The sequence below is a fragment of the Danio rerio genome, chromosome 4 (assembly GCF_052040795.2).
Source record: "Danio rerio strain M-AB ecotype USA chromosome 4, GRCz13ab, whole genome shotgun sequence".
NCBI lineage: Eukaryota > Metazoa > Chordata > Actinopteri > Cypriniformes > Danionidae > Danio > Danio rerio.
Genome location: NC_141024.2, coordinates 58,117,501 through 58,140,645, shown reverse-complemented (window position 1 = coordinate 58,140,645; position 23,145 = coordinate 58,117,501). Strand labels below are relative to the sequence as shown.

General features: G+C 40.6%; 1 protein-coding gene and 1 long non-coding RNA gene across 4 annotated transcripts in view; one reads left to right on the top strand and one right to left on the bottom strand.

The window, feature by feature from the left end:
* The window catches only part of LOC137490889 (uncharacterized), a 39,463-nt gene extending 30,718 nt beyond the window's left edge, over positions 1–8,745 (top strand). For 2 of the 3 annotated variants that reach the window (XM_087249267.1, XM_087249268.2), the window contains one exon: positions 4,987–8,745. In XM_087249267.1, the coding sequence (XP_087105393.1) occupies positions 4,987–5,876 (890 nt within the window). In that variant the 3' untranslated portion in view covers positions 5,877–8,745. The remainder of the gene's footprint in view (positions 1–4,986) is intronic. The other variant, XR_015483450.2, reaches the window with a different exon arrangement.
* Positions 1–23,145, bottom strand: part of LOC148682208 (uncharacterized) — a 286,875-nt gene that overhangs the window by 96,025 nt on the left and 167,705 nt on the right. The gene's annotated exons all lie outside the window — the stretch shown is intronic.

The following is a 23,145-nucleotide window of genomic DNA, read 5'->3' as shown; positions in this document are numbered from 1 at the left end:
AGGTATGAATGGCATGGCGGGCGGAGCGGGCTACGGACCGCCGATAAGACATCACCCATCAACTGCTCTCTCACTGCCTTGAATTACTGGGTGAATTCACAGACGGTGTCGCCGAACCTGGCTTGGGATATGGGGATGTCAAGAAAGCGGACTTTGTCGACTTCGCGCATATCAGCAAAGGGGTGGCGCTCCGGGATCACTAATGTGGACATCGTCCTCCCCAACGCACGTAGCAGACTCAGTAGTTCGAAGAGCTAAGTTGGCGGCGGTGCGAAGCTCGTAAGCCTGGGTTGGACCCACCCTCGTGCAGCTCGGCCAGCGCCTGCGCTTGGTAGCGCTGGTAGGTGGCTATCGCATGCAAGGTGGAAGCAGCCTGGCCGGCAGCTATGTAAGCTCTAGCTCCGAGGGAGGCAGATAACTAACAGGCTTTGGATGGGAGACGAGGCGGACCCCGCCAAGAGAAGGCACCGCGCGGATTGACCGCCATCGCGCACTCAACTTGAGGAATCGCCACATACCCTCTGGCTGTTCCACCGTCAAGAGTGGTGAGGGTGGAGGGACACACAGCACAAGCAGAAAAAAGTGCTTTTCAAGACTGCGTGAGCCTACTGTGCACCTCCGGGAAGAAGGGAACTTCCAACTCTAGTCGGTTGGGCCGCCAGCTGGGGGATAAACCATTTCCAACGCATGGCTGAAGCAGCCCGGAAAATAACGGCTAACATGTCCGTTTCAGGGTCCGTAGTGACAGCGCTCACCTGCCCGGAGGGGGCGAGCGGGTCTGGATCTTCATTTCAATGGCTTTCTTCAAAATATCCTCTTTTTCGGAAAAGTTATGGCATTTAATCACGAAGGTGCGTGGCAGTTCCTTGTCGTCCACTGGTTTGCTGCGTATAGTGATTTGAGCGGGGAGACCTCTCCTCAAGATCTTTGCTTTGGTCTCAGCAGAGCCAGCTTCTTTTTTCACGATACTAAACTCTTTTTCCAGGGTAGTAAGAGAGTCGGAGTATCCACCCAACACAGACTCCAAACCAGTCACTCGCTCTTTCGCTGCTTCCACTCTGCCGTTAACCACTCTTTCAATTCCACTCTTGCTTTTTCCAAGATGGAGGCGCGTGCAAATGCTGCGCCTTCTCCATTTCCCGACAAGACAGTGTTTTTGTGTTCTTTGTCATGTACATCGCAGTGTTATTGTACGTCCTCGTCACGTTTATCTGTGCTTAAGTTTACATGTAGTCTTAAATTTTTACTCGACATCGGCAGAACCAAACTTTTCAAGTTAAACTCCGCGGACACTGAGGAGCTGCAAGATCTCTGTTTGCTCTGGAGGCCTACTCATCCTCCAACCCCCACCTCAACACCTCAGCCACAATGGAGGCAAGAGAAAGCAGAAGAGGGGCAAGCGTGGGGGGATCTGAACTAGGCTAGGGGCTTACCCACACAAACCTGCTATCCCCTCCATCTTTCAAGCGAACGTACGCTCGCTAGACAACAAACTGGACTATAGCCGTCTACTTCGTTCATCTTAAAAGACTGTAAAGAACTGTTGTGCTTTTGTGTTTACGGAAACTTGGCTCAGTGACAACGTTCTAGACATTTCGGTTCTGGCCATGATACCATTGTAGTCTGCAAAAACTGCTTGATACTGGTGGAGTTTATAATTTTAAAGTACCGGCCGTTTTATCTTCAGAGGGAATAAACAGCCATACTGCTTTTCTCTGTTTACATCCCTCCCAGTTCCAATGCTAACAACATGAGTGAGGCACTGAAAGACCTGTACCTGCACGTCAAGTGAGCAGCCTACAGCCCACCCAGATGCTTTTCTCATCCTGGCTGGGGACTTTAACCATGTAGACCTAAAAAGTGTGTTTCCAAAAATACACCAACACATAGACTTTCCAACACGGGGCAATAACACAATGGGCTTTGTTTACACCACACAGAGAGGAGCTTACAGCTTTTGATGCAGCACATTAAGTCTGTCCTGGACCCCTTTCACTTTTCATATCGGTCCTACCACTTGACTGATGACGCCATCTCCACTGCACTTCACTCAGGGCTTACACATCTGGACAAAACAGACTCCTACATCCGAATGCTGTTCATAGACTTCAGTTCAGCATTCAACACTACCATCCCCCTACAGCTCACTCAAAAACTGGTCCAGCTGTCAGAGTTACACCTCTCTGTGTAACTAGCTGCTGGATTTTCTCACCAGAAGACCACAAGCATTATGGGTCGGCAGTAACACATCCAGCACCATCACTCTAAACACTGGGGCCCGTCAGGGATCCTGAGCCCTATCCTCTTCACTTTTCTGATTCATGATTGTGCACCATCTTACAACTCCAATCTTTTCATGAAATTTGCGGATGACACAACTATGGTGGGTCTTATCAACAAAAATGATTAGAAAAACTACAGAAGCAAGGTGAGTCGTCTGGCCAAGTGGTGCAGAGACAACAATCTCTTCTTGAATGTGGAAAAGACAAAGGAGAAAGCAAGAAAGTGCACACTCTGCATGCTCCAATGACCATTAACAGTGCGTCTGTGGAGCATGTGAGCAGCAACAAGTTCCTGGGTGTACACATCACTGAGGATCTCTCCTGGACAAAAAACAGCACTACACTGGCAAAAAAAAAAATCACAGCAGTGTCTCTACTTCCTCCGCAAACTTAAGAGCAAGAGCACCAGCCCCAATCATGCACATCTTCTACAGAGGCACAATTGAGAGCATCCTGACCAGCTGAATCACTGCGTGGCTTGGAGCCTGCAATGCATCCTGCAGGAAAACTCTTCAGCGCATAGTCAGAACAGCTGAGAAGATCATTGGTGTCCCTCTACCCTCCCTCCAGGACATTTACAGCACCCGTCTCACCCGAAAACCCCTCTGCATAACAGCAGAGCTCACTTACCCAATGCATAGCTTCTTCAGTCTGCTCCACCAGGGTGGAGACTGCGAAGTCTCCAGGCCAGGACCAACAGACTGAAAGACAGCTTCATCCATCAGGCTGTCAGGAAGCTGAACCCTCTCCCAACTCTGCCACCACTCCCCTCTCCCTCCACACGCATTTTTGGACTCTGACACGCATAAAAACACCCGCACATGCATACATTCATCTGCACTGGTCACTTTATGTAACATTGGTCTACCAGTTAGACACATCATACTACATTTACATATATTATGAAACTGTCACTTTATCATAATCATCATGTTCACAAGGCTTTTTGCACTATATACTGTTCTTTATCTGCACAACTCTGGTTTACAATTTTTCATTGCGTATGTATATTTTTAGACTACACTTTAAATATATTTTTAGACCTAATTTTATGTACAATTATATATTTTGTAAATTTAGATTAAACCATCGCAAGCGGGCTTGCACTGATTAAACTAATATCGCTGCTCATGAAAAGACCGGTATTGCTATTAACATGACATATGCATATAATAATAATTATAATTTTCCTCATGCATGCATATATTTTTTTGCTTGTTAGTTTGATTCGTGTTGATTTCAAATGCAATAAATCTGTTTGTATAAAACTTGTGGTAACGGTGCTTGTAATTGGTGGGTGCGACAAAATTTTGGTTGATGCGCCTACATTTTTTAAATTAGGAGCACTGGTGCTACCAAGCAAAAAGGTTAATTTTGAGCCCTGGTCTACTTTACACATTTTAGAAAAACATTTTGTTGTAATTATGAATAAATACGAATAAAAACAGGTCATTTACAGCTTTCAAATCTGTCTTATCAATATGAACAAAATTACTTTTATGATCAATTATGTAAGTGTCAGGGTTGGTGAGGGGAAATGGGGAAAAAGGAGCGAGGACTCAAGTGCAGAATAAATGGGAATTTATTAAATAATAAAAATAAAATAAAATGCAAAATAAACTACCCCGAGGGGGAAAACATTAACAAAACAAATACATACAAACAGGACTGGGCAGGCTGGCAACGATGATAACTGGAAACATGACAAGACAAGGGTTTAAACAACAACATGTGATGACGAACTGGCACAGGACAGCAAATGTGAGGGGTATATAAACTGTAGAAAATTAACACACAAACAGGTGAACACAATTAACTAATAATGAGTTAACAAGGAGGGTGGGACAAGACAATAGACGGGAGAGCGCATGACACAGAGAGACACACAAGCCATGCGCTCACTTAACAGGACAAGAACATGCAGCCAATGAGAGAACTCATTAACCGCATGTTCATGACAACAAACAACACTGAAACACACGACAAAAGCACGTGACAACAATGTAAACACCAAGCCACGTGCTTTGACAAGAGACGCAAGACACGAGCACACGATAGATAAACACCTTACCGTGCGCTCACACATAAGCAACGCGCATGCTTCATCTCAGCGCCAACCAAAACTGAAACCAACTAGACGGAGGCGCCGAGAATAAAGCAGCGCGCTGCTGACAGAACAAACACAAACACTAGTACAAGAGCGCGCGCGTCTGAGGGACGCAGAGCATGCGCGGCCACATCAAGTGGCAGCGCGCACACTCTGCGTACACCCACGACGGCGGGCGCGCGCGCGCACACAGAGACAGAAACAGGGCCAGACATGGAGGAGTAGTGTCAGAGCTCTGCCACCAAAACAAGAATTTACAAGACCAAAGTGGCAGAACCCTGACAGTAAGAAACTCTGAAAACTGGACTGACAGATTCAATTTACTATAACTTCTATGTTAAGCGGCTTTGACACATTTTACATTGTAAAAGCACTAAATAAACATTAATTGAATTAAATCTGTTTAAATGTGTACACATTAATGGACAGAACAAAATATGACCTGATTAATTTTACATTTAATGTGCATCAAAATTACAGTGTGTGTAGCCAATGTTTCCAGTGTCTTTTCAATTTTTTCAGCTTTTGATGAAGATTTTCATGCAGAGTTTTATAGACTTAATGAAAACGAATGTTTTTTTTAAATATATTTTTCAGACCTAATTGAACAGAATGAGGGGAGTAAAGAGGAGGAACATCCTGTCAAAATTGAGGAAAAAACTAATTTACAGACTGATGGTATTTTGAAAAGGAGAGACAAGAATCATTTCACCTGCACTCAGTGTGGAAAGAGTTTGGCAAAAAAAAGCAAACTTAAGATTCACATGAGGATCCACACTGGAGAGAAACCATTCACATGCACTCAATGTGGGAAGAGTTTCAGCCAATCATCACACCTTAATCATCACATGAGAATCCACACTGGAGAGAAACCATTCACATGCACTCAGTGTGGTAAGAGTTTCAGCCTATCATCAAACCGTAATATACACATGAGGATCCACACTGGAGAGAAACCATTCACGTGCGCTCAGTGTGGGAAGAGTTTTAGCCAATCATCAAACCTTAATCTACACATGATGATCCACACTGGAGAGAAACCATTCACATGCACTCAGTGTGGGAAGAGTTTCAGCCTATTATCATCCCTTAATCTACACATGAGGATCCACACTGGAGAGAAACCATTTACATGCACTCAGTGTGGGAAGAGTTTCAGCTGCTCATTATACCTTAATCATCACATGAGAATTCACACTGGAGAGAAACCATTCATATGCACTCAGTGTGGGAAGAGTTTCAGCCAATCATCACACCTTATTAAACACATGAGGATCCACACTGGAGAGAAACCATTCACGTGCACTCAGTGTGGGAAGAGTTTCAGCCAATCATCACACCTTAATAAACACTTAAGGATCCACACTGGAGAGAAACCATTCACATGCACTCAGTGTGGGAAGAGTTTCAGCCAGTCATCATCCTGTAATCTACACTTGAGGATCCACACTGGAGAGAAATCAAACAACAGGATTTCGCATGCTTAAACTCTAGTATGACCGCAGCTTCGGTGTGGGATGAGTTTCAGCAACTCCTCAGACCTTAATAAACACATGAAGACCCACACTGGAGAGAAACCATTCACATGTACTCAGTGTGGGAAGAGTTTCAACCGATCAGCAAACCTTAATGAACACATGAAGATCCACACTGGTGTGAAAGAGTATATGTGCTTGAGTGTGAGAAGACTTCTTACAGCTCCAAATTTGAAACTGCACCAGATGATTCACACTGTTACAAGAAGTTTTATTGGTTAACACATCTGAAAACAGAAGAGGATTCACACTGGAGAGAAACCGTACAGATCTGATCAGTGTCCACAGAGTTTCGCTCAATCGCCGCAGCTTGAGAAACACATGGACAAGAAGTTGCACATGATATGAATGGAGCACAACATTCTTCATATGCACAGGATTTTTCATGTCTGAATAATGTTTAAAAAGGCTGAGGGACGGTATACTCTTTTCCAACACTCCTACACTGGGGTTGTTGGTGGGGTTGTAAATGTGTCGTGTTTCTCCCACTCTCCACACTCTCCAGTGTATTCATGTAGCTAGTGTTGTTTTGGATGATGTTCTCTGTCTGACTCTCTGAATGAGAAACAAATCACTGGGAAGACGCCGCACATCAAATAAGGTGAAGCTCCAGGACGGTTAGTTTGCAGTATAGCAGGGCATCAAGTTTAGAAAGTCCATTCAATTGTCCTGTGTTGCATCTTTTATTAGTAAAGGATCTTTATTTTTAAGTTCTAGTTTACTACGGTAGGGATGGTATAAAGTTTAACACAAAGAATGACCAGTCTGTCAGATGAAGAAGAGCCGGAGTCAAAGATTCAAATAAGTAAATGAAGTTTACTGAAGATAGTTTGCAGTTTCATCAGCAGAAGCCAGCTCAACATTTGCAATGAGTTCCTAGGCCGCTCTGACTTACAGTACAACAATGCAGTAATTATACTCTACACAAGTCCAGAAAGGGTGGGATCCAGGTAAACAGTTCTCATTGGGTACAGCAAAAATAGACAATTCTAAATGCTCGTGTCAATGAAGTATTGTATCTAGCTCCAGATATGGATGGCCTCAATGCGTGCGTTAAGAAAGAATTGTATCTAACTCCAGATATGGATAGGGACATGGTTCCTGGGGGTTAGGTCGACCCTAATTTAATTTAGAGCTGATCTCCGACCTGTGAAAAGCTAAATCAGGGTCACAAAAGACACAAGAGACCATCTGTGTTAAAATCTCAAGGATGTTTCTTGTACGGTGAGGCAGTGGGGCAGCAGGTAGTGCTGTCGTCTCACAGCAAGAAGGTCGCTGGTTAGAACCTCGGCTCAGTTGGTGTTTCTGTGTGGAGTTTGCATGTTCTCCCTGCCTTTGCGTGGGTTTCCTCCGGGTGTTCTGGTTTCCCCCACAGTCCAAAGACATGTGGTACAGGTAGGTTAAATAGACTGTAGTGTATGAGTGTGGGTTTGAATGTGAGTGTGGATGTTTCCCACAGATGGGTTGCAGCTGGAAGGGCATCCGCTGCGTAAAAACTTGCTGGATAAGTTGGCGGTTAATTCTGCTGAGGCAAGGGACCAAGCCGACAAGAAAATGAATTAATGTTTCTTGTACGTTCAGCTGTGTTATGAAACTGGTTCCATCAACAGTCTGATACAATATCCGTACTACACACAGTGTCTATCTCCATACAAAAGGAATTACTTTAATAAGAATTACAATCAAAACAGATGAATCAAACAGGTAAATTACTGTAGACAATATCAGGACAACTAGAACAGGTGTTTTTCTTCTCCTCTGCATCGATACTTTGTTCAGAGGGACAGAGAGAGAGTGATCTCCATGGCCTATGACCTGGTTTTTGTGAGTCTCCTGAAAACAAAATTAAAATAAGCAAACAGAGAAACAAGGACACTGAACATTCTTACATTAAGCAGTGTGAACGTATACATTAGATAAATCAAGTCAAAGTTCTATAATTAATCATTAAATTTAATAAAAATTAATTAAATAATTATATTTAGTAAAAAGTGATGAGAAACAGGATGTTGAGAAAAAGGATTAACATTGATTTGTTGAGATGAATTTGAAGGTAGAACTCTAACTCCTTCAGTCCCCTGTTTTTGACCGAAGCGAATTAATCCGCTCCAGGTCAACCAGTGAGGTCACTAAAGAAAGTGGAAGTAATGACTCGTGCTCCCTACTTAGGTTACAGAGTTTCTTTGACCTTTCTTGGACATGCTGGAACCTAAAAATTCCAGTCCCCAGGGTAAGGGCTCTTCCACCTTTTACTCACAATGGGCTTCATCCTTGTATTCATCAAGCTATTCGGTTTTGAAGACGGTTCGTCAGTATCAGTAGACGTTTCTCATCATCAGTAGTATTGACGGTCCTGCAAGGAGAAGTGGATATATACGAAAAACTAAACAGCGGACCAAAGTCCAGAATATGAACACAAATGCGCAAGCCCTAATAGTCATCCAGAAGTAAAAAACACATACTTTCATCGATACATCCTCTGATGCATTTACAACTTGCTCCAACTCTAAATAAAACATCCAGGGTAATTCTAAGACTCAGAGTTCCTCTGATCAGACACAAAAGGTCATCCATTTAACCTAAGCCACACTGGATTCAAATTCATGACCTCCAAAACATCTTTATCTTCACCAGTTTTAAAACATTCATCCGCGTGTTCCGTAACTTCAACTTAGAATAATGAATTTTTTTTTTACATAACACGCATTAAACATGACATCGGCACAATAGTCCAATTCAGCATCATTACCATGTTTAATCATCACCTTGCTGAACTCCATGTCAGTCAAGTCCACTTAATAAAATATCTTCATTCAAATAATGATGTGATTGTAGTGATGCAACACATTTCTGTGTATTATCAATAGGAAGTGTGCAAGCACCCTTGTCTGGGCTATAATTAGCCAAATTCATCTTCACAGTTAACAAACTAAAATCAAATCCACTTTCTGGAAGCTGGGCTAAATGAATAAACACTACTATTGCACTCCTGACATTGAGCCAGACCCTCAGTCACTTTAAAGAGACTAGATATAGATATAACCTGTTACCTAGAGACCAAGAAAGATGTAATGGTTTTTACAAACTATTAATCCAATTCATTATAATGAAAGAAGAGGGATTGTAAATTGATTTCTTTTGTTTCCACTTTTTACGGGTTTACAGTATTTTTACAATGGCTATGATACTTTTTAGTTTAGTTTAGTTTAGTTTAGTTTAAACTTTATTGTCCATTCTGCTTGACACAGAAAGGAAATTTTTCTTCAACACTGGATTTAGGATAATAATTACAAACATACAACAACGACACAATAACACTTATCAAAACAACAACATAAGTTAAAAGTTTAAAAACCAAATTAGCCCCATACCAGAGGTGTGGACTCGAGTCATGTGACTTGGACTCGAGTCAGACTCGAGTCATGAATTTGATGACTTTAGACTCGACTTGACAAAATATAAAAAGACTTGCAACTCGACTTGGACTTGAACATAAATGACTCGGACTTTGACTAGGACTTGCCCCTATTGACTTGTAAAGACTTGCTGCTTCCCATGAAAAGCCCAAAGATAAAAAGTATGTTGACATGGACCGCTCTCTCTCTCTCTCCCCGTTTATGTGTGCGTGTGTGTATGACAGCATGCGAGCGCGTGTGTGTGTGTGGCAGCATGCGCGCGTGTGTGTGTGAGCATGCGCGCTTTCGGCATGACATCCAATCAAAGCACGGTAGATTGTTTTGATTCGACAGTATCCAACGTGACTACTATGAGGCGCCGGAGTGGACAAAAGTCAAGCGAACGCAGAGAGAATTTGAATTTGAACTTGAGATCGAGCCAATACTCGCGTGCCAATACTCGGTCTCTCTCTCTCTCTTTCTCTCTCACACACATACAACATACACCTCTCTCTCTCTCTCTCTCTCTCTCTCGTGCATTCAGTCTCTTTGCGTTCGCTTGACTTTTGTTTACGATGGCGTCTCATACCTTTAGTGCTTTTGCTCTCACGGGATCCTCCTGTTAAACTGACCCTTCGCTAAGCCACGCCCAAAAACCGCCACCCACCAATCGCGGCTTACCAATTGTTGCTACGGGCAGGGGCTCTGTCAAGCTTTCGAGCGAGGGAAACAAGCCAAATCGTTGCGCTATTGGATTGTGCAAATCTGACACCCGCTATCCTAAAAGTTTGGACTGGGTGGTGGGATTTTTTCCCTTTTCAAAACCAAAACCCAAGAGGAGAAATGCCAGCGTGGATCAAGCTGTGTGAGGGGCGGTAAAGGAGATAAGCTAAGTTGGTTTTGTTTTCGATATTCACATTCAGTGATAGGTGGCAATAACTCACACTCCTCTTATCCTAAACAGATCTAAACTGAGTTTCTTATAAAAAAACAAAAAAAACAAAAACAAAGCAGGTTATGTTTCCCAGCGGTCTTTTTCTTTTTTTCCACTCGATATTATGAGCACTGCTTAGTTTAAACCCTCGCTATTGTAACGCATATAAATACATACACTAATATTTGCTGGTAGGAAATATCTATTCCTTCACTTCTGTTATTTATACTTTGATTTGCATTTCAATTTTTTTTCTTCCACTTAACTGCAAATTTGAATAAAAACTGGATAAAGAGCACTCAAACATGCTGACAGTAATAGGTACTGTACACTGTTATGGGTCAATGATGCTAATATTCGGCACAAATCCATCAGTTTTTAGGTTATTAGATTATTTTATAATTTCACCTCTCCTGCTGTGCATGAACTATGCTGTTGAATGTTCAGCGTATGAGGTGGCTAGGCTAACCTTGCTTCAATTTTGATAAAATTATTTTCTAATCAGTTGCTATTATGTTGTGAATATACCCCTGTAATGTATACTGCAGTCCTCTTTTGTCTGGCTTTCTCAGATTGTAACTGAGGTTTTAATTTAACACTGATTCGGGTATATCTGAATCCCTGCAGACAGTCGGTCAGAACTGTTTACTGTCATCTATTCAAAGAAATTCACTCAGACTCCATTTCTCAGTTGAACATTTACTGATGATAAGTTGTGGTTTTCTGAAACAATACAAAAATAATCTCACATAAGTAATTATATAAATAACAATTAGAACATCAAATAACAATACTTATAATTATAAAACATGAATACAAATTGCAGTAACCGCACCATATGAATGGAAACATTTAGAGCAGTTGTTCCCTAACTGACCGCAAGAGGGCGCCAATAGATCACTAAACGTGGCTGAGGCACATTTTCCAATGAAATAATAAATCAACATGTATATGTAGTAAATAACTTGACGAAACTGTTACATTTGTACATGTAAAGTGTTAACATTACATGCATTAGGTATACTGCATATAAAAACAAGTTTAATTATCAACTATTATAAGTTACAACTCCAAAATCGGCCATTAGACGCTATTGCGTTATGGCGCTATGGCGCATTTCACCCGCGATCTAAAATAACGAGACATTTACATCAACAAAACCAAATACACTTACTTGTGTTAATCTGCATGCAACGTAAGCAGATAACTTTAACTTTGTAGCGATTTCAGTTCGGGCTCTTTGTCTGCTCTGCACACCTGCTTCTCTTCCTTCTCTAAGTCCCGCCCATTAAAGTGACGATGCACTTGCGTATCAGTCAGCAAGAGAATGTTCCAGAAGCCTTTTGAACACGGATATCTCACCTGTTTGCCAAAAATGACTAATTAAATCCTTGGGAATGTCTGACACCAGCGCATACACACTGTAAGAGATGTGCCAGGCATGAAAGCTTGACAGGCGTGGCAACAGTAACTAAGGAGGGCGAGGCTTAGCGAAGGATTATTCCAAGAATGTTGATATGGTTTCTTTCTTGCTTTATAATTTATTAACAACACACAAAAAACTAAAAGGTTAAGGTAAATTCTTTAATAAATTCTAGTGTTTTTGAGTATTATACTTGTTGTATACTTGTATTATACTTATGTTTTAGGCTAGTATTATTTACGACTTGTTAATGAATGCTTCATAATACAGAAGTATTACCAATAGTGAACAGATAAAATAATACAAAGTGTAGTTTTACTACAGTAAAGTGTAGTGATTTGTAGTATAAAATACCCTATATTGTAAAATAATACAGCACTGGGTAATTTGTTTATATTACACTTGTGTTACCATAGCAACTATAGTATTACCACAACTGATCAATTGAAGTTCTTTACTGTAGTAGGCTACTGTTCAAAACACAGTACATGCCAATATACGTGTTCAGGGGCCCTGTGGAACAGCTTTCCTCAAAATGAAGAGGATGACATGGAAAATGTCCTCCACAATCTCATCAGTAAAGTGGAAGCCAGCAGACACTAGTTTACTTTATTTTAGCTGCCATGATAAAATGAGATTGATAGTGAGATTTATTTGAAGAGTGAATAGTACAGTAGGCTATAATACCTTATCAAGTGTTTCCTTATTTTTATCACAGTTACATTTCCGCTTGCATTAGTTTTTGTTTAAATGCTTTTAAAATAAAATGTATTCTTTACATCCAACATCTATTCCAGGGGTGCCTTATAGTGGTGTAAACCTCTTTACAAGGGGTGTTACCCCTGTGTAAACTCTAGCCACCCCTGTGGCCAACCCGATATGATTTTGCTGTTGACATTATTTATTTAAATCTACTTACATAAATGCAATACAATGCAATATTTCAATAAATAAATAGCAGCCACTAAATTATTGTGGATTTATTGGTGCCACTGACGTAGCTGGCCTCATTTGGCCCCCCTTAAGCAAATTTTCAGGGGGCACCACTGGTCTATTCTCTGTCTTTAAGTGTTTGAAACTGAAAATATCTCATCATATAAAACAACCAAAAATGTTATGGTTTATTAGATTAAACATTTAAAGAGCCCATATTATGGGTTTTTGAAAATTCCCCTCCTTGTAGTGTGTAACACAGCTCTAAGTGAAGTGAAGTATCCAGCTAAGGCTTAAATCTGTAAGAATACAGTGTTTAAAACGGTTGATTCATCTATAAAAGAGTCGACTCATAGTGCTTCAATTGAGTCGCCTTGATACCGATTCATTAGGTGTTTCACCATGACGTACGAACGAAACCAAGTTATTCACGTGCACGCGCAAACTAGGGAGATTTCAAACCTGTGGCCCCGCCCTCTGACGCAGGTATATGCCAAAGCATGCTAATAGGACTCTTAATTTGCCAGTAACCTGGGTTAAGCGCTTCCGGCGAATTGAATGCCAATGCAAAAGCCAGTGCCGGCGAATTGAATGCCAATGAAAAAAAAATGAGCGATCTCCACTAGCTGAGTGATATCGCCATATCTTTATAATATGAGCATTTATTTTACCCCAGTATGTTTAATGGAGCTTATGTGTTAGCCTGCCGTTTCTGACGAGCGCGTGCGAGTAAACAGCTTCTGTCTCATTTTACGCTTGAGCAACCAAATAATAAAATAAGTTTATTTAACTGAATGCATTTTAATGACATTACAACATCGATGCTGTATAAGGAACTGTACAAAATGGAAAAAAGTTCACAATAACAGGTCACTGGAAGTGTATCAGCATGGGAACAGCAGTAGCTCAGTATATACCCTATACATACGTCCACACCTTATATCTGACGGGCAGAAAGTGATTAATTTTTATAAATTGCTTATTGTTTTTGGTAATTGTTATGCAGCAAGCAATGCTTGTGTACACTGATTTTGTATAAAATTAACTTTATTGTGTGATAAAAATTTAAAGTGATCATAAACGAATAAATTTCTCAACTCAAATGAGTGGCGGCTTGGACCCGGAAACAGTATTACATACGTCACCAACAGGTCACCACTTAACAAGCGGATTCTTCCTTGATGCCGCTTGCAGATTAACCAGGTTTGTTCAGGCCCTGATGCAAGTTCCAGCGTGAGGCTGCTTCCGCTGATGTCACCAACGCCGGCAGCCCCTTCTCTCTTCTCTTTTCCTTCCACCTGTGATCCTAGGGCCATCAGTAGCGCGAGCACGCCTCCGCAATTGGCTCTAGCCCCCAACTTTCTTCAGGCCCCGACGCAAGTTCCAGCGTGAGGCCGCCTCCACTGATGTCACTAGCGCTGGTAGCTCTCCTCTCTTCTCTTTTCCTTCCACCCGTGATCCTAGGGTCATCAGTAGCGTGAGCACACCTCCGCAAACGGCCCTAGTCCCCAACTTTCTGTCAGGCCCCGACGTAAGTGCCAGCGCGAGGCCGCCTCCGCTGACGTCACTTACGCCGGCAGCCCCTCTTCTCTTTTCCTCCCACCTATGATTCTAGGGTCATCAGTAGTGTGAGCACGCCTCCACAAACAGCTCTAGTCCCTAATTTTCTGTCAGGCCCCGACGTAAGTGCCAGCGTGAGGCTGCCTCCGCTGACGTCACACACACATGGACACACACACACACACACACACACCCTCTCTCTCTCTCTCTCACACACACACACACACACACACACACTCTCTCTCTCTCACACACACACACAAACACACACACACACACACACACACACACAAACACACATGCACATGTGCACACACTCTCCCTCTCTCTCACACACACACAGCAAATTTTAGATAGTAGATTTAACTACCTTGGAGTTAAAATTAACACTCCCTCAGAGTTTATATGGGAACCACTATAAGTGTTAAAAATAACACTTTTGAAAGTGTTAACATTGTCAACACCAAGAGAGTGTTAATTAGCAAACTCTTATTGTGTAAAATATCTGTTAAATTTCCGAAAAAATACCAGCAGCTGTGGCTGCCAGAATCTTTTTGTGAAAAACATGGAAGTTTTATATAACTGTATAAATTTACAAAAAATAACCATATTTCATGAACTAATACATTGTTCATTTTACAAAATCATAGCTTAGTGCAAAAAAATGTAAAGTCTTTAGATGCAATAATGTTTTCATGTGTGATGGCAAGTAGCAAACAGATTTTGACTGCATTAGTAACTACACAGTTACCTTTAAACAAAAGAAGATGCAGCATAACATCAAATTTTCTCAGTTCATCTTGGACTTGAACAGAGACGCTACTATCCTCCACAATGGTGACACAAAAACCGTTTTGCTGTTTTTCTTTCTTTTTTTTTCATTTTTAGATTTTATGGAAAAATACCAGCAGCTGTGGTTGCCAGTAATCTGCTGTTTTTAACATTCATAAATTCAGTTTACAGAATATTTCTGTTAAAAGCACATTCAACAGCCTGTATTTTTTATCAATCTCACACTGCAAATTTTAGATTTGGTAGATTTAACAACCTTAGAGTTAAAATTAACACTTCCTCAGTGTTTATATGGGAACCACTATAAGTGTTAAAATAACACTTTTGAAGGTGTTAAAATTTTTAACACCCAGAGTGTTAATTAGCAAACTCTTATTGTGTAAAATATCTGTTAAATGTATGTCAAAATACTGGCAGCAGTGGTTGCCAGTAATCTGCTGTTTTCAACATTTTACATTCGTAAATTCAGTTTCCAGAATATTTCTGTTAAAAACAAATCCCATAGTCTGTATTTTTCATTCGAACACACGTAAGCCTTAAATTCCAGAGCAAAATCCTCACTAGTGTCCTCACTACAGAGGGCTGAACACTCAGACAGTGATGAAGTTAATGAGACAATTAAGTGTCTAATTAAAGGAGGATTGAGAATTATTGATGAACAACTGTTAACAAGCAGAATCACTGAAGGACAGAAAAACACAAGTCAAAACCAAAAATGAAATCAACTGAGAAAAAAAAAAACTCTAAATAAAATAATAATCAATAAAAATAAAACAAATTACACAATAAAAAACAATCTTTAAAAAATCAACATCTTTAAAAAAAACCTCATCAAATTAAACAACTTATCATGGAGCTTCACCTATTACTGACCTTTGATTTTATTTCTGTCATGTGAACAAAAGCTCTTAATAAAATTTCCGTTGTTCATTTGAAGTCACCATGATGGAGGACAGAGTCTGCTTTAGTCAGCCTCTTCAACTTCTTGCTATAAATGTCTTTTATTTTGGCTGCTATAGTTAGTGTTAATTACACAATTTAAACGTATAGCGTGGAAAGCCGAAAGAAAATTAAAGTGTAAGTCTGAAGAGATTATAAATGATAACATAGCCTTCCTTACCTGCTTGTTTTCTAATTCAATATGATATTAATTGTGTGTGAGAAATAAATGATATACATAAATGAAACCACTGAAGCTCCAATAAAATAAAAACCAATATTTACAATGAGAATGTTTGATCTCTGGCAGATCTCAAAAACACCCAGACATCAATAATTAGTCTTTGAATCTCAATGATGGTGACAAACAAAAAAATAAAAATCAAGTAAAAAAAACACTACTGAAATATCACCTCCCAAAAACAACACAAAATACAGAAAAAGAAAGAGATTGTAAGAACATAAAGCTGCATAATTTATTCATGCTGCAATGCATGCTGGGAGCTTTGTACTATGCTGGCACCCAGCATGCATTGCGGCATGAACTATGCAGCTTTTTTTTTTTTTTTTTAGCAACCACGGTTGAGGTTCATGTCCTGATTCTTGATGCCTGTGTGTCATAAAGAGCAAGCTGGACTTTGAATGTTTAGTGCAAGACACTCTAATTAATAATTGCATCCTAATTGTTTGATGAATTTTCTATGAAGAGTAGCAGACTGCCAGTAGTATTGTCCCATGCAGCTTTAATACAACTATATTTGCATATTTTTATGAATCAACTTAACAAACACCTGAAATAAAATCTATAACAATTAAGCATAAACAGTATAGTTTCTCTTGACCTTTCTTGCTATAGCTAATGAGTTTTAGAAACACAGCTATAACAGTCTGAGAAACATTAGGATATAAGAGTAAAGCTTCAAGAACTCAAATAAGCAGCCTCTGATCTCTATGATGGTGAGGTCAAATGAAATATTTTTAATAAAAAAATATAACCTCTGTTCATTGTCAAATATTCTTACAGAAATTAAGTCAAACTGTAATCAGTGAAGCTGCTTATGCTATTATTTAATGGAGTTGTTTAATTCTCTGTTTTAATTCAGCTGGTTTGGTGTGAGGCTGTGTCTGTAGTTTTATTTCTTCCTTCAATTTCTTATTCCTTCAGTGATTGTGCTTGTTAACAGCAGGTGTTCAACAGCAGGTGTCTGAATTCACTTATTTGTGGTCATTCACTCTGTCTAGTGAACTAAACTAATTGATCAATTTAAGGGCCAGGTGAAAGAGGGTGTGGCGAGATTTCAGACACTCTGATTAGTTTCTCAAATACAAGGGTTTTCTACAAAGGTAGATACATGTTTCTCTGTGTGACAAGGAGGCAAATCAGCTTCTAACGCCGAGAGGGTTATTTTACCTTTATCTAACTCTAGAATTTTAACACTTTACTCTGAATTACCACAACACTTGAAATTTAACACCAATGAATTTGCTGTGCACACACATACACAAACTTACTTACTTACTTACACACACACACACACACACACACACACACACACACACACAGCTGTGGTTGTAAATGTGTGTGTTCTTGTGTTCAGATGTCTGTTTCCTCACTCTGGATCCAAACACAGCACACACTCAACTCATTCTGTCTGAGGAGAACAGAGAGGTGAAGCGAGTGGAGGAGAATCAGCCGTATCCTGATCATCCAGACAGATTTGATGTTCATCGTCAGGTGTTGTGCAGAGAGAGTGTGTGTGGACGCTGTTACTGGGAGATTGACTGGAGTGGAGATGCTGGTGTGTGTATATCAGTGTCATATAAGAGCATCAGGAGGAAGGGAGGAGGTGTTGAGTGTTGGTTTGGATTTAATGCTCAGTCCTGAAGTTTGATCTGTGATTCCTCCAGTTTCACAATTAGACACAATAACACACACACTGATCTTCCAGTTAAGGCGCTCAGCAGGAGAATAGGAGTGTTTGTGGATCACAGTGCAGGAACTCTGATCTTCTACAACATCTATAGAGACACAATGAGCCTCATCCACTCAGTCCAGACCACATTCACTGAGCCGCCCTGCCCTGGGTTTGGGTTTACTGTTTATCCTGGATCATCATTGAAACTGAGCTGAAGACTGACGAGAGATTTACCCAGAATCCTCTGCAGGAGCAGTCAGCAGCAGTGTGTGTGTGTGTGTGTTTGAGAGAGAGAGAGAGAGAGAGAGAGAGACAGACTGTGTGTGTGTATGTGCATGTGTGCATGAGAGAGAGAGAGAGACAAAGTGTGTGTGTCTGTATGTATATGCTTGTATGTGCGTGTGTGTGAGAGATAGTGTAGCTGTGTGTGTGTGAGAGAGAGAGAGTGTGAGTGTGTGTGTGTTAGAAGAGAGAGAGCTTATGTGAGATTGTGTGTGTGTGTGTGTGTGTGTGTGTGTGTGTGTGTGTGTGTGTGTGTGTGTGTGTGAAAGCGAGTGTGTGTCTGTGTGTGCATGTGAGAGTGTGTGTGTGTGTGTGTGCATGTGAGAGTTTGTTGTGTGTGTGTATGTATGTGAGAGTGTGTGTGCATGTCTGTGTGACAGTGTCTTGTGTTTGTGTGTGTGACAGAGAGTGTATGTGTGTGTGAGATTGTGTGTGCAAGTGTGTCTGTGTTGTGTGCGTCTCACTTTCTTTTGTTTGTGTGTGTGTGTGCACTTGTGCTTGTGTGTGTTTGTGTGTGTGTGTGTGTGTGTGTGTGTGTGTGTGCATATGTGTGTCACTCTGCTCCACATATTAAACTATTGTGTTCAGCGTCTACACTCCAGATAGCCATGATGATCCACAGTCTCTCCATGTGCACAGAAGAGACACTCGTCATGGACACTAGAGTGAACAACACATATGAAGCGTTCACTGCCACAATCCCCTGCAGAATCCCCAGCATCATCACATATCCATTCCTTCTGTTCATCTGCCTTCGTCTTCTCTCTGATCCCGAATAATCATCAGGATATCAGACGTGTGTTTGGACATGATGTGCTCTCTTCAACAAGCAGCTGTTGTCTTCATTCTGCATTCCTGGCGTTGGCTAATAGTTCAGCTTGAGCAAACTCATGTTTAAAAGTGTGTTGATGATATTGTTAAATAGCCTACACAATAAGGCACAATTGAAACGTTCACAACATCATCTTTCCCCCCTCAGCCATTAAAGCTTTATATTATTTTCTCTTTTATTCTTATTTGCACAGCCGTTATTCTCAACCCTGTAACGGACTAAACTGAGTTTAATAATAGCATTTCACAAAGCTTTTGCTGTAAAACCAACATTTCCCTGTTGCTCATGTGTGCCTCAAACCAGTTTAATGGCTAAAACATCACATTTCTGAGGAGTTTTACATTCAGATGTGATTTAATTACAATTATACAACTTATGCATCTGTGCTCTCTTCATTTCTCTAAAAAAGCTTTAACTTTAGATGTCTTACCCAAACCACATGTTCACAATGTCAGGCTTAACATGGCGGCTGGTCCTCAGCAAGAGGTTTTTCTATATTTAATTGTTTCTCTTAAACAATATGAATGTCACAGGGTGGAGAATACAGTGACGGGGTGAAGACCGTAACAGGGTTGAGGAGACACTTTCGTTTCAATGTTAATTTGTTTTAATTAATGTGAAATTAAATCTAAGACTAAACCAAAACACTTCTTTAGTACAGTAAAACATTTAGGCACTGATCACACTGAGATGACATTAAACTTCATTAAACCAAACTACAGTCAGAATTCAGAACAGTGAAGTGCTGCAGGTAACTGGAGCGTTAGTAACCTTTACAAATGCTGATAAAGGCCTGTGTTCCCAAATATACTGCTGAACAGAACCTGCAGTGAACAGGAGAAACAGGTACATCATGGCTAAACCTTTATTTCCTGAAACATCAAGAAAAACTGCAGCAGAAAACAGTCTTCTTAATGAAAATGCTTAATAATAATAATACAATTATACAGCCAGACGGGCTGCTCTGTGCTCTGAGTATTTCAGAAACTGCTGATCTACTGGCATTTTCACGCACAACCATCTCTAGGGGAGGAAATATCCAGTGAGCGGCAGTTCTGTGGGCGCAGATGCCTTGTTGATGCGGTCAGAGGAGAATGGCCAGACTGGTTCCAGCTGTCAGAAAGGCAACAGTAACTCAAATAAGCACTCGCTACAACCGAGCTCTGCAGAAGAGCATCTCTGAACACACGACACGTCCAACCTTGAGGCGGATGGGCTACAGCAGCAGAAGAGCACCAGATATTCCTCAACCTTTTGACAGCTGAAGCCTCTTTATCTGTAATATTAATATGAATTCTGCCCTTAATGTCCCCCTCTCTAACGTTGGCTAATTGTCACATGACATAGAGATGAGCAAATTAACTGTTTACATAATTCAAGTCTTTTTTTACTTCACATGTTCTGATTTGATCAGCTTTAACTCATGATGAAACTCGGGACACATTCAATATAAAATCTGCTGCTGATACGGGCGCCATGTCTGAGATAAGATTGTGTCACAGTTTCAGTGGAAACACTGCTTCAGATATTCTCTCAGTGACTAAATAAAGTTATAGTCAGTGTATATTTACTGAAATGCTCTTGATAAATTAGGAGAAAATCTCAATCCTGTTACAAGTTTACAACCCTGAAACAATGAGATGAGTGACGGGGTCGAGTGTGATGGGTTGAGTTACTGAAACAAAATGGCCGCTGCTCCTCGTGTGGTTTAAGAGAGAAGGTCCACAAGACAGCAGTTAAACTAGAATATGTCATATTTTTTGGACATTAAGAAAACAATCATACTCCATCTTAGTTTTACGTTACAGGGTTGAATTGTTAAGCTTGACCGTACCCTTCCTAACCATAATAAACATCAAAAAATGTAAATAAATGACAATATATCTCGCCTTCTTTTCCACCGTGCTGTTAAAGAGAGCTCAATGATGTCACTTCCTGTCTGTGATGTAATAATACATATAAATTGCTATTGGTGGAACAATGCTAGCGTAATAGGGTTGAGTTATATTGAGGGACGTAACTCTGTAGCCTGTTTTTTATTTAAAATAAATCTTGTTTTTTATTTTATTTGTATTTATCACAAGAAAATAATTCAAGTAAATAGTTGTAATACTGAAAAAAATGTAGACACTGTGTGTATTTGATTAATTTGTTTCTACATGCAATTTCAGAGAAGTGCCTCGGGGACATGACAGATAGCTTTGGTTTGTGACAGAAATGTTGAAAGTTCTCCCAGTTCTTCTTTCTCACCACACATTTATGCATGTGTAAATAATGCTCCACAGCTCCACAATCATGCCTCTGACTGTTAAATCACATGTGAATCTCTTATAACCTCATCCACTTACTGCTTCAAGTAATCCGAGAGGCGAGGGCTGGGACAAATGCAGTGTTTAGTTTACATCCACTAACATGGCCAGCAGGCCTCACTGATCTGGGCTACATCACTGTGTAAATGTTTTCTGCGTTGGGTTGAATTTATTTGAACCCTTTCAGAAACACATGGAGTCAGATGTGCTTCAGGCATTAGTGATGAGCCAGTCTAGTTCAAACACAATGACTCTGTGCTAGAAGACTGAGTACCTGTCTTACTTCTGTCCTCACAGATAAAACTGAACAGAACGCCACAAACTTAAAGCAGGACTTCCAGGACTGAGAGAAATAAACAACTATTAACTGAAGTGAAAGCACAAGCGGCCGGCACTTCTGCTGACATACAGTACATGAAGGGCTCTGTCCGTGAGTGCAATAGCCTTGACCCCCCAGTTCTGTGTTCTGCTCAGTTACCTTCAGCTCTTCTGTGACTTTTCTTGACGTCTCAGCATCATTCTACACTTTTTATACAAGCGAGCTTCCCCTGAAAGAAGATTTTATTAGTTTGTATTTAAGGCTTGGTGCTTTCTGTCCAGCCAATATGTGTCCAGATGCAGTTTAATGTGCATGTCGATTGAACTCCTTCAGCATGAACCCATCAAAATAAGCGGAGTCAGCAGTGTGCTCTTCCTTCTGAAACATTACTCCATGCTCTTTCAGTTTAATGTGTTTATAATCTATTTATTTCATGAAAATGTTATTTATGAAAGTGTTTTTACCTTTTCTGTTAGATTAATACGAAGAGCTTTAAACACTGACAGTTCTGACCTTTATAATGGCAACAAACTGCAACCAACAGTTCTGGTTCAGGGTTTAGTGGCGGCTTTCTGAAGTGGAGCGAGGAAAATGTCCAGCACACATCAGCTGACACCCGATCTCAATTCAGATTAGAAATTCAAGAAATGTACAGTCGCCTCAGAGATCTAATGAAACTGGAATATATTTATTATTCATTCATTCATTTTCTGTTCGGTTTAGTCCCTTTATTAATCAGGGGTCACCACAGCGAAATGAAACGCAGATGCCCTTCCAGATGCAACCCATCTCTGGGAAATATCCAAACACACTTATACACTACTGACAATTTAGCCTACCCAATTCACCTGCACCTGTAATCTTTGGACTGTGGGGAAAACCGGAGCATCCTGAGGAAACCCATGCAAACGCAGGGAGAACACACAGAAACGCCAACTGACCCAGCCAAGACTCAAACCAGCGAGCTTCTTGCTGTGAGGTGACAGCACTACCTACTGCGCCACTGCGTCACCTTATCAGAAATCTTATGTGCATAAATGTAAATATATTAAATGTGACCTCCTGTACTTTTATTTTGGCATCTCAGCGCTCACCCTGGGGCTGATGTGTTCAGACTCAGCATCAGTTGAACATCTTTAATCAGCCGCAGGTCATCTAGAGGAGCTTTAACACATGAGCTGTTCACACTTCTGTATGGTCTATATCAGAAAGAGGGACGGTCGAGTTCTGCTGGAGACCTGCACATAGAGGAACACATGGACATCAGACTGCTGATCAATCTGCACAGGAGACGATGAAGAAGAGGAAGACAGATGATGGAGGAAAAGCTGAAATAAATCTATTATCAAGGGAAGTATTCAGACAGAATGATGAGGAGTTTAGGATGAAGATAAGAAGAGACGACATTTATATGACATTAAAATATTAGTGGAGACAAATAAACAAGTGTGTGTGTGAGAAACAGAGAGGAGGAAGTGATGTGAACTAGACTGAGGTGAGGACACACTCGACTAAACTCAACACTGACATTAATGGAGTTCAGGAACATGATTAATGTGGGGACTGTAGAGTTCTAGAGAACATGTT